The sequence below is a fragment of the Stegostoma tigrinum genome, chromosome 14, assembly GCF_030684315.1.
Source record: "Stegostoma tigrinum isolate sSteTig4 chromosome 14, sSteTig4.hap1, whole genome shotgun sequence".
In the NCBI taxonomy this organism is placed as follows: Eukaryota; Metazoa; Chordata; class Chondrichthyes; order Orectolobiformes; family Stegostomatidae; genus Stegostoma; species Stegostoma tigrinum.
The window spans coordinates 45,471,677-45,482,535 of NC_081367.1; the positions used below are offsets into that span (position 1 = coordinate 45,471,677).

At 42.2% G+C, this 10,859-nt stretch overlaps 1 protein-coding gene across 7 annotated transcripts in view; it reads left to right on the forward strand.

The window, feature by feature from the left end:
• mcf2l2 (MCF.2 cell line derived transforming sequence-like 2) overlaps positions 1–10,859 on the forward strand; it is a 360,445-nt gene that overhangs the window by 178,295 nt on the left and 171,291 nt on the right. For all 7 annotated transcript variants that reach the window (XM_048541672.2, XM_048541670.2, XM_048541668.2 and 4 more), the window contains exons 14-15: positions 1,831–1,934; positions 4,286–4,374. In XM_048541672.2, the coding sequence (XP_048397629.2) occupies positions 1,831–1,934; positions 4,286–4,374 (193 nt within the window). The remainder of the gene's footprint in view (positions 1–1,830; positions 1,935–4,285; positions 4,375–10,859) is intronic.

Below are 10,859 nucleotides of genomic sequence, written 5' to 3' on the forward strand. Positions count from 1 at the left end.
TAACAATAGTCTAGAGATTATCATTGATAAGAAACTAAACAGGACTGGCCATATGTATACTGTGGCTACGAGAGCAGGTCGGAGGCTAGGAAGTCTGCAGAGAGTAATTCATTATCTGACTCTTCCAAAACCCTGTCCGTCATCCATAAGGCAGACGTCAGTATTATAACCCATTTTCCTGCATGACTACACCTCCAACAATGCTGGATGCCATCCAGGAGAAAGCAGCCCAATTGATTGGTATCACATTCACACCCTCCTCTACTTACACTCAGTAGCAGCAGTGTGCCCTGTCTATAAGATGCATTTAACCACTCACCAAAGTTCCTTAGATTGCAATTTCTAACCCACAGCTACTACTAGTTAAGCCACATTTGGAATATTGCATGCAGTTCTGGTCACGACAACAATAATTCAAAATGTATTATCTTGATCCTTATGAACATGACAAATCTTAATCATTTACCAGACACTTAGCAATTAACTAGCTTATCCTGTAGCAGAGCATGAATCAATTCCTGAAGACTGAAAAGGTTAGGCAAGAAACAACCAAACGCTTCTTTCCCTTCCTCCCTTTCACTCTCTGAAGTGCTCAAATCTGATATTCCTTTGTAGAAATTTTTGATCAACATGTAAAGATGAGCTTGACATACTGCTACATCAGGTGGGACTTGAGCCCGGGCCTTATGCCGCAGAGGAAGAGACCCAACCACTGCTCTACAAGATACAATTTTCAGTCAAGCTAAGTTCTAACATATGCTCCTAACCTGAAAGACCAGAGTCATTTGAAGATCCTTTTTAAAATACTTATAGGAATAAGAGTGTAAATGCCGGTAAGTTTGGGATGTCTAGAACTGGGGAAACACGGTTTAAAAATGAATGCGCTATTTAAGATCAAGGGGAGGAGAATTTGTTTTAACCCAGAGAGGGATGTATCTTTGAAATTCAAAACCCTAGAGGGCTTTGGAAGCTCAGGCTTTGAGTATATTTAAAAGTAGAAGTTGATAGATTTTTGATGGCCAATGACAAATGGTATGGGGATAGTACAGGTAAGAGGCACTAATGTATTAGATTGGTAATGATCACATTAAATGGTGGCACAAGCTCAACAGGCTAAATGCCCTATTCCTAGTTCATTTTCAGTTGGTTCTTAAATCAAGCTACTCTTTCACTGAACCCCTTGGAAAAGAAGCCAATCTTAAGGCTGACAACCACATAATTTGAACTGTAGCTTTCAGTTTGATTCAAATTACAAGCTAAATTTAAATTATACAAAATAAAAGCAGTAGAAAAAATGCACACACTCCTAGAATTTCAAGATCTTGGCCATTATTAGCACAGGATTGGAGCATCTAATGTCAATTAACTTCAAATAAAAACTAAGAAAGGAGCTCTTCTATTTCAGGAATCCAGGATTATTAGAAATGCACCACAGGAATACTGTGGTAAATGGTGAGATAAATGATCATCTTTTGCATGATATTATACACTCTGTTCCCTGTAATTTAAATAGTTAAAGGCTAATGACAAATCTTTCAGAAAAAAGTATGAATTCAGTTAATGTACTAGGTGATTTCTTTGAATGTTTCAGGAATGTTGGGCTCTAATTGTGTTGATTTGTATTTTACAGCAGAATAACGTGCAACAAAATACAGTGTACTGGTATATGTTCATTGTCACAATTGGATTTATATTGAAAGTAGCTGACTATTTAAATGGTCTTAATGTTTTTATTTAAATTGAAGTATGCTATCAGGGATATTATGTTACACTTCTTGTAATAGAGCATATTATTCCCATTTTACCAACATTTAGTTTATTATTCCGCAGCATCCAGCAGAAGAAGTTTAGATAACATAAGCAATTCAAAGCCACTTACAGATACAGAACTAGCAAAGAAAAGAAATGGGAAGAAACCAAAAGGAAGCCTAAAGGTAAGGAAATATTTATTAGTATTTGTATTGGTTGAGGCCCAATGTTATGTTTTTGTGTGTGTGAACATTACTATGCAGAAGGTGATGTGATGAACAGTCTCACACATAAGTATTACAGATTGAAATACTTGAATACAAGGGCCGTATGGTTGCTCAATGGTTATCACTGTTGCCTCATGGTGCTAATGACCAGTGTTCAGTGCCAGCCTTGGGTAACTGACTGTGGAGTTTGCATGTTCCTCCCATGTCTGTGTAGGTTTTTTTTAAACCAGGTGCTCCAGTTTTCACAGTTCAAAGATGTGCAGGTTAAGTGGATGGGCCATGGTAAACCTGGGGTTACAGGAATAGGGTAGGAGACGGAGTTTGGATGGGATGCTGTTTGGAAGGTTGGTGCAGACTCACTCGAAATCGCCTTTTTTCTGTACTGTAGGGATTCTACAAGATCATTTTCACTTTTCAGAGGAAACAGCAATTTGATATTTATTTGCTACAACAAATAAGGATTCTATAGGAAGCGAGGGAAGAGATCGCAGGGCCTTTGGCGATGATCTTTTCATTCTCACTGTCCACGGCTATAGTGCTGGAAGGTTGGAGAGAGGCAAGCATCATTCCCTTGTTCAAAAAAAGGGGGTGGGGATAACCCTGGAAATTACAGGCCAGTTAATCTTATGTCAGCGGTGGGCAAATTATTGGAAAGGGATCTGAGATTGGATTTATGATCACTTGGATAAGCAGTTTGATTCAAGATAGTCAGCATGGATTTGTAAGGAGTAGATCATGCCTCACATACCTTACTGAATTCTTTGAAGAGGTGACCAAACACGTGGATGAAGGTAGAGCATTGGATGTGGTATACGTGCATTTAAGTAAGGTGTTTGATAAAATTCCCCATGATAGGCTTGTGCAGAAGGTAAGGAGGCATGGGATGGGGGAAATGTGGCAGATTGGATTCAGAATTAGCTGACCCTTACAAGACAAAGGGTGGTTGTGGACAGAACATATTCAACATGGTACTCAGTTACGAGTGTTGTACCACAAGGATCTGTTCTAGGTCCTCTTCTATTTGTGATTTTTGTAAATGATTTGGATGAAGGAGTGGAAGGGTGGATTAGTAAGTTTGCAGACGATATGAAGGTGGGGTGAATTGTGGATGTTACAGAGGGCTGTTCTCGGTTAAAAGGGACAATGATAGGATGCAGAGCTGGGCTGAGAAGTGGGAGATAGAGTTTAACCCTAAAAAGTGTGAGGGTTTGGTAGGACGAATTTGAAAGCAGAATACAGGGTTAACAGAAGGATTCTTGGCTGTGTGGAGGAGCAGAGGGGTCTTGAGGTTCATGTCCACAGTTCCCTGAAAGCTGCCACCCAGGTGGCTAGAGTTGATAAGAAGGCGGATGATGTGTTAGCTTTTATTAGTAGAGGGATTGCGTTCAAGAGCCAAGAAGTTATGCTCCAGCTATACAACAGACTGGTTCGGCCACATCTGGAGTACTGTGTCCAGTTCTGGTCGCCTCATTACTGGAAAGATGTGGAAGCATTGGAAAAAGGTGCAAAGGAGATTTACCAGGATGTTGGTAAGGGAAGGTCTTACAAGGAAAGCTGGAGAGAGCTAGGGCTTTTCTCTTTACCAGGACGAAGGATGAGAGGTGACTTGACAGAGTTCTAAAAATTCAGAGGTATTAACAGAGTGGACCGATAGAGACCTTTGCCTTGGTTGGAGGTAGAAATAGGGGAACCGTCAGAGGCAGGTTCTTTACTCAGTGGTCAGGGTGTGGGATGCATTGCCAGAGAGGGTAGCGGAGTCGGCCTCATTAGGGACATTTAAGCGGATATTAGATAGGCATCTGGATGATAGTATAAGGTAGGGGTGGAGGTTAGATAGACCTTAGGACTATGATAAAAGTTTGGCACAACATCATGGGCCAAAAGGCCTGTAATGTGCTGTTCTGTTCTGTGTTGTAACAATAACTCTAGTCAGTAAATCAACATGATGACTTTTTGCCAACATACTGAAATATTACTGTAATCATGGTTTTATGTTACCACCTAAACCAATTTTGTGGAACAAGCTGAAGGAAGTTAGAGTTATATAGGCATTTACTCAACAGGCAGAAGGCCATTCAGATCTCTGGGAAAGACACTCTTATTCTTGCTTAAGATTTTGGACATTAGCTGCTGAAATTGCATTCTGAGTGTTCACTCACATGTTCAATTCCTTTCATTTTGTTTATCGTTGCTTCAGTGCCATACAGTGCCGTAATTCATTTATTGCATTCAGTCAGACCTAGGATGACCTTGTAAAGAATGCCCTCCAAAGTTATGTGGCTCCTCAATCACCACCCTATCCCTTTTAGATTGAAGTGATGCACGAAGCCAGTCAGGGGGGATCCAGTCACGTCCAAGTAACAACTGAAAGTGAAGAGAACCTATCAACAAGGAGGAGGTAAGACAACTATTCGTTCTTTATAGTGAGTCACTATCAATGTACTCTATACAAAATTATACTTTGCATTCTCAAAAAACCTGTCTTAATATTTCTACATAGACATTTAATGGAGTGCTTAATCTTTTGTAAACATTAAGTTTGAGTTTTAAGTAACACTGAATTACCTTGTCTTTGAACTTGCTATTTTGGAGGATGCTAAAATGTCATGACTATTCTTCATGATAATTATTCTATGACAAACTCAAAGTTCTAATGAACATGGTGCTAGTTATTAGTGTTTTAAACTGAAATGCAAAATGGATAAGTCAGTATATAGTGAAACTAAAGAAACCCTCGTTATTGACAGTCACAGTAACTTACAAGCTTGTCAGTTGTAAGCAACATCTTTCCATCACTATTCTCAAATGAGGAACTATGGAAAGCTAGCGAGTTTTGAGAAGATTTGTAGCTCAGGTTGAGTTCTGGATGTGAGTTTGCTCGCTGAGCTGGAAGGTTTGTTTTCAGATGTTTCGTCACCATTCTAGGTAACATCATCAGTGAGCCTCCGACAAAGCGCTGGTGTTATGTCCCGCTTTCTATTTATCGGTTTAGGTTTCCTTGGGTTGATGATGTCACTTCCTGTTCTTTTTCTCAACGGATGGTAGATTGATTTGGAGCCAATGTGTTTGTTGATGGAGTTCCGGTTGGAGTGCTATGCTTCTAGGAATTCTTGTGCGTGTCTGTTTGGCTTGTCCTAGGATGGATGTGTTGTCCCAATCAAAGTGGTGTCCTTCCTCATCTGTATGTAAGGATACGAGTGATAGTGGGTCATGTCGCTTTGTGGCTAGTTGATGTTCATTTATCCTGATGGCTAGCTTTCTGCCTGTTTGTCTAATGTAGTGTTTGTCACAGTTCTTGCAAGGTATTTTGTAGATGACATTCGTTTTGCTTGTTGTATGTATAGGGTCTTTTAAGTTCATTAGCTGCTGTTTTAGTGTGTTGGTGGGTTTGTGGGCTACCCTGATGCCAAGGGGTCCGAGTAGTCTGGCAGTCATTTCAGAAATGTCTTTGATGTCGGGGAGAGTGGTTATGGTTTCTGAGCCCGTTTTGTCTGTTTGTTTGGGTTTGTTGCTGAGAAATCGGCGGACTGTGTTCATAGGGTACCCATTCTTTTTGAATACGCCGTATAGGTGATTTTCCTCTGCTCTGCGTAGTTCCTTTGTGCTGCGGTGTGTGGTGGCTCGTTGGAATAATGTTCTAATGCAGCTTTGTTTGTGGGTGTTGGGATGGTTGCTCCTGTAGTTCAGTATTTGGTCCGTGTGTGATGTTTTTCTGTAGACGCTGGTTTGAAGTTCCCCATTGGCTGTTCGCTCTACTGTGACATCTAGGAATGGCAGTTTGTTGTTGTTTTCCTCCTCTTTTGTGAATTTTATGCCAGTAAAGGGTATTATTGATGGTCTTGAATGTTTCCTCTAATTTGTTTTGTTTAGTGATGACAAAAGTGTCATCCACGTAGTGGGCCCAAAGTTTGGGTTGGATGATTGGCAGAGCTGTTTGTTCGAGTCTCTGCATTACTGCCTCTGCTAAGAACCCTGATATCGGAGATCCCATGGGTGTACTGTTGGTTTGTCTGTAGGTTTTGTTATTGAAAGTGAAGTGGGTGGTAAGGCATAGGTCCACTAGCTTAATGATGTTGTCCTTGCTGCTGAGGTTGGTGGTGTCTGGTGTATGTGCCTTTGGTTCTTCTAATAGTGTAGTCAGTGTTTCTTTGGCCAGGTTGATGTTGATGGATGTGAACAGGGCTGTTACGTCAAAGGAGACCATTATTTCATCCTCTTCTTTCTTGGTGTCTTTGGTGTTCAGGAATTCTTGGGTGGAGTGAAGGGAGTGGCGGGAGTCTTCTGCTAGGTGTTTTTAGTCTTTGGTGTAGTTCCTTGGCTAATCTGTAGGTTGGTGTTCCAGATGGAAAGCTTTTAAAACAGTTTTCAAGTACATATGAGATGCTGAGGGGCAAAAGCTATATCCGTTCTCCAGATTGAATGTTCTGCCAGCTGTATCCCAGGGATCAACCAGTTGTTGTTCCTGGGTAAAGAACTCCCTGAAGCCAGGCAGTTTGTTGTTAAGACAACAGGAATAAGGATTTTGAAATTATGAAGTACAAGGCTTGGTAGAATAGAAAATCAGGAAAGAAATGGTCACTGGGAAAATGGGGATTTGGTGTAGGCAGATGAGAAAATAATTCAAGTGACTTTGATGCTTCATCACAACTGATGCAAAAGTTAGATTCTCAATTACTGTTCAAATTCATGGCCCTGAGGTGAATGTTTTCCTTACCTACCAGCTACACATAAGAGGGAAAGAGAGGAAGGCAGGAGAAGAAATTAGCCAGGATCTCCTGGGCACACACAACTGGCAAGTACCAACAATCAAAATATTCAACCTTCTCTTAAAAAGAACCCAGATGACAATGAACTGGAAGACCCAATGAACGAATGAATTGAAATCAAGCCTACTTGTAGAACTTCAACCTTAGGTGAAGGGTGAGAAATAATGGAATGCTTTAGGAGATGACAATTCCCACATTATTGTACAACTGCCATTTTCAAAATGACTTCTGGAAGAAGATTAAGGGAGAGCAGTGGACATTGAATGCCTTGCTGAAATCCATATGGACAAAAAGTTCTGCAATGATAGACCACACTGAATACGGGGAGAGCTAGCCATTTGGATACAAAATTGACTCAAAGGTAGGAGACAGAGGGCAGTGGTGGAGGGTTGCTTTTCAGATTGGAGGCCTGTTACTGGTGGTATGCCACAGGGATTAGTGGTGGGTCCACTGCTTTTTATCATTGATATAAGTGATTTGGAGGTGAATAGGAGGTATGGTTAGTAAATTTGCAGTGGACAATGAAGAAGGTCACCTCCAAGTACAACAGGACCTTGATCAGATGGGCTGATGTTTAATTTAGACAGATGAGAGCTGCTGTATTTTGGTAGGGCAAATTAAGTCAGGAAAATACTCAATGACAAAGATCCTGGAAGGATTGCCAAGCAAAGACAGCTTTGGGGGACTGTTTGTAGTTCTTTGAAGGTGGAGTCACAGGCAAATAGGATATCGAAGGCAGCATTTGGTACTTTTGCCTTTAATCAATCAGTGCATTGAATATAGGAGTGGGGAGACTATGTTGCAGCTGTACAGGACATTGTTTAGGCCACTTTTGGAATACTCTATTCAATTCTTGTCACCCTGCTTTAGGAAGGATGTTGCAAAACTTGAAAGATTTCAGAAAAGTCTTACAAGGATGTTGTCGGGGCTGGAGGTTGAGTTGTTGGGAGAGACTGAATGGGGGAGCTATTTTCCCTAGGGCATTAGAGGCTGACGAGTGACCTTCTAGAGGTTACAAAACCACGAGAGGCATCGTAGTGTGAATATCCAAGGTCTAGGGTAGGCAAGTCCAAAACTAGGACGGCATTGGTTTAAAGCGAGAAGGGAAAGATTTAAAAACGAACCCAAGGGGCAACTTTTTCATGCAGAGGGTGACGCAAGTACAAAATGAGCTGCCAGTTGTGGGGGCAGCAGCTGGAACAGTTACAGCATTTAAAAAGGATCTGGTTATGTATTAACCAGGAAGGGTTTTACAGGGATATGGGCCAAATGCTGGCAAGTGGGACTGAAGGGTCACTCCCCATACTGTATATCTCTATGACTCTAAATAAAGGACACCCAAATCCTTCTGTCCCTAATTACAGATGTAACTTAAATTTTATAGTGAAAGGATGAAAGTAAGTTAAAAATTATTTGCCCAAGGCCCAGAAACTCGAGAACACGAACAAAGTTGCTGGAAAAGCTCAGCAGGTTTGGCAGTGTATGTGAAGAAAAAAGAAACATCAGTTTACATTTTGGATCCAGTGACCCTTCCTCAGAACTGACGGGGGCTGGGAAAATGTCAATTTATATGCAGAGAATAGGGACAGGGATGGGGAAGGGGTAGGGAGTAAATGATAGGATAGAGTCTAGATAGAGAGAGAAAAGCAGTTGGACAGAGAGTTGATAAGGCTCAGGCTGGGAGGGTGAATAGTTGTTAATGAGGACAATTAGTGATAAACAAGTGGTGTGTAATGGCAGACTGTGATAACAAGGCCTGGTCATGGCGGTGGTGGTAGGGGACTGGGACATGGGAAAGTTATGGAACTCAATATTGAGTCGGGAGGGCTACAGGGTCCCCAAGGAGGAAATGAGGTGTTGTTTCTTCCAACTTGCATTGGTCTTTGCTGGAACACTACAGCAATTCAGAGACAGGTGTTGGCCAGGGAACAGGCTGGTGCATTAAAGTGGTGGGCAACAGGTAGTTCAGGTTCTTTTTTGTGAGCAGAACATCTATGCTTCGTTTCCCCAATGTAGAGAAGGCCACATTGTGAGCAGGAAATGCAGTAGACTAAATTCTGGCAAGTACTGTGAAGTGTTGCTTCACCTGGAACATATGTTTGGGCTGTTAAATACTGGGGAGGGAGGTGGTAAACGGACAGATGTTTCCCTTTCACCAGTTGCAGGGGAAAGTGCTGTGTGGACCAGGGTGTCCAGGAGGGAGCAGTCCCTACACAAGACAGACAAGGGAAAGGAGGGGAATGTGTGTCTGGTGATGGCATTATGCTGGAGGTGGTGGAAATGGAGTTTGATGGTCTTTTGGATGTGGATGTTGGTGGGATGGTAGGTAAGGGCACGGAGAACCCTATTGCTGTTGTGGTTGGGGAGAGAAGGAGTGAGGACGTAATTGCAGGAGATGGGTTGGAGCCTGTTGAGGGCCAAGTCGACACTGGTGCTGGGGAGTCTTTGGTTGAGGAAGGTAGACATTTTGGAATCTCCCTTGTCAAAGTTGGCCTCATCTGTACATAGTTCCTCAATCTCTGTTGAATAAGAGAATAGGATGGAGTCTTTACAGGAAGCAGGGTGAGGATGTATAGTCCAAATAGCTGTGGGAGTCAAGATAACGAAAGTGTGAAGCTGGATGAACACAGCAGGCCAAGTAGCATCTCAGGAGCACAAAAGCTGACATTTTGGGCCTAGACCCCTCATCAGAGGCTGTGGGAATTGCTGGGTTTATAGTGGATAATAGTGGCCTGTCTATCCCCAGAAACGGAAACAGAAATGTTGAAGAAGGGAAGGGAGGAGTCAGACATAGACCAGGTGAAAATGAGGGCAGGGTGGAAATTGGAGGCAAAATTTGATGAACTTTCCCAATTCCGAATGAGAGAGGGAAGCCTCACCATTGATATTGTGGGTGGGGGCTGGAATAGGACTGGAACAAGGAATGTTCCATGTACCCCACCAAGAAACAGGCATAATTCGGGCCCACGCAGTTACCCATGGTCACTTTCTTACCTGAAGAAAATGAAAGGAGTTAAAAGGGAAATTGTTGAGGGTGAGGGTGAGGACGAGCTTGGCCAAACTGAGAAAGATGATGATGGTTCCTGTTCAGGGACTGAAGTCAGTCACTGATCTTTCCCTAAACTTAGATTCTGAACAAATCACAAATCATCTTCTCAAGGTTCCCAAACTTCCTGGAGTTCAAATTTCTTAGATTTCTGCTTTGGCCAGAAAAGAAGCCAGTCAACTCCAACACATCCTCAGCCATAGAAGTGACGCATTAGCCTCTCATAAGCCCTTAAAAAGCATTGAGAGATTCTTGAATTTGAGTACTTATTCACCCAATTCTCCAGTGTCTGGCTTTTCAGAGACCAGACAAATCCTTAGAAGGTATATGGGAAGCCTAATGCCAGGTACAAAAAAATCACACTTTGGGTGATTTTGTTGCCTCGGACTTCTCTGATCCTGAGCCTATTGGTTGGAACTGAGGTACACATGCAATTACCCTAGATTCATATCCAGGAAATTCAGACAGTTTAATACTGGTTCAGCCATGTAACTTGCCAGTACTCCCAACAAAGCAACTGCTAATGGGAGGCAGTGGCCTAGTAGTATAATTACTGGACTGTTGATCCAGACACCCAAATGTTCTGGGGTGCTAGGTTCAAATCCAGCCAGCGACACCCCTCATCCTGTGAATGAGGAAAGAGAAACAAATCCCTACCATGCATTCATTACAGAAGTGGACTTTAAAGAAAGGAGAGACCACCCCTTCTTCCAAATACTCCACCTGATTCAGCTTACGCTGGAGATGCTGTGCTGGCACAATCTCAGAGAAATGGCCATTATCAATGCACTGCATTGTGGCTGACGAGAAGGACCAGGCCAGTCTTTCTCACAATGGTGCATGTCTACAAGCTGAGTGAAAAGAAACCTAATGGTGAGATTTAGCCAAGCCCTGTGTACGTATATAATGGCTCTCTTGGCTGGCCTACCATCTTCCATCTTGTGTAATTTTGAACTCATACAAACCTCTGGTGTCCAGACCCAACTAGCACAAAGTCCTGATAGTATATCACTCCCATACATTAAGGCTGTTGACCACAAAATACCTTGATTTTAAAATGTCATCTTTCTC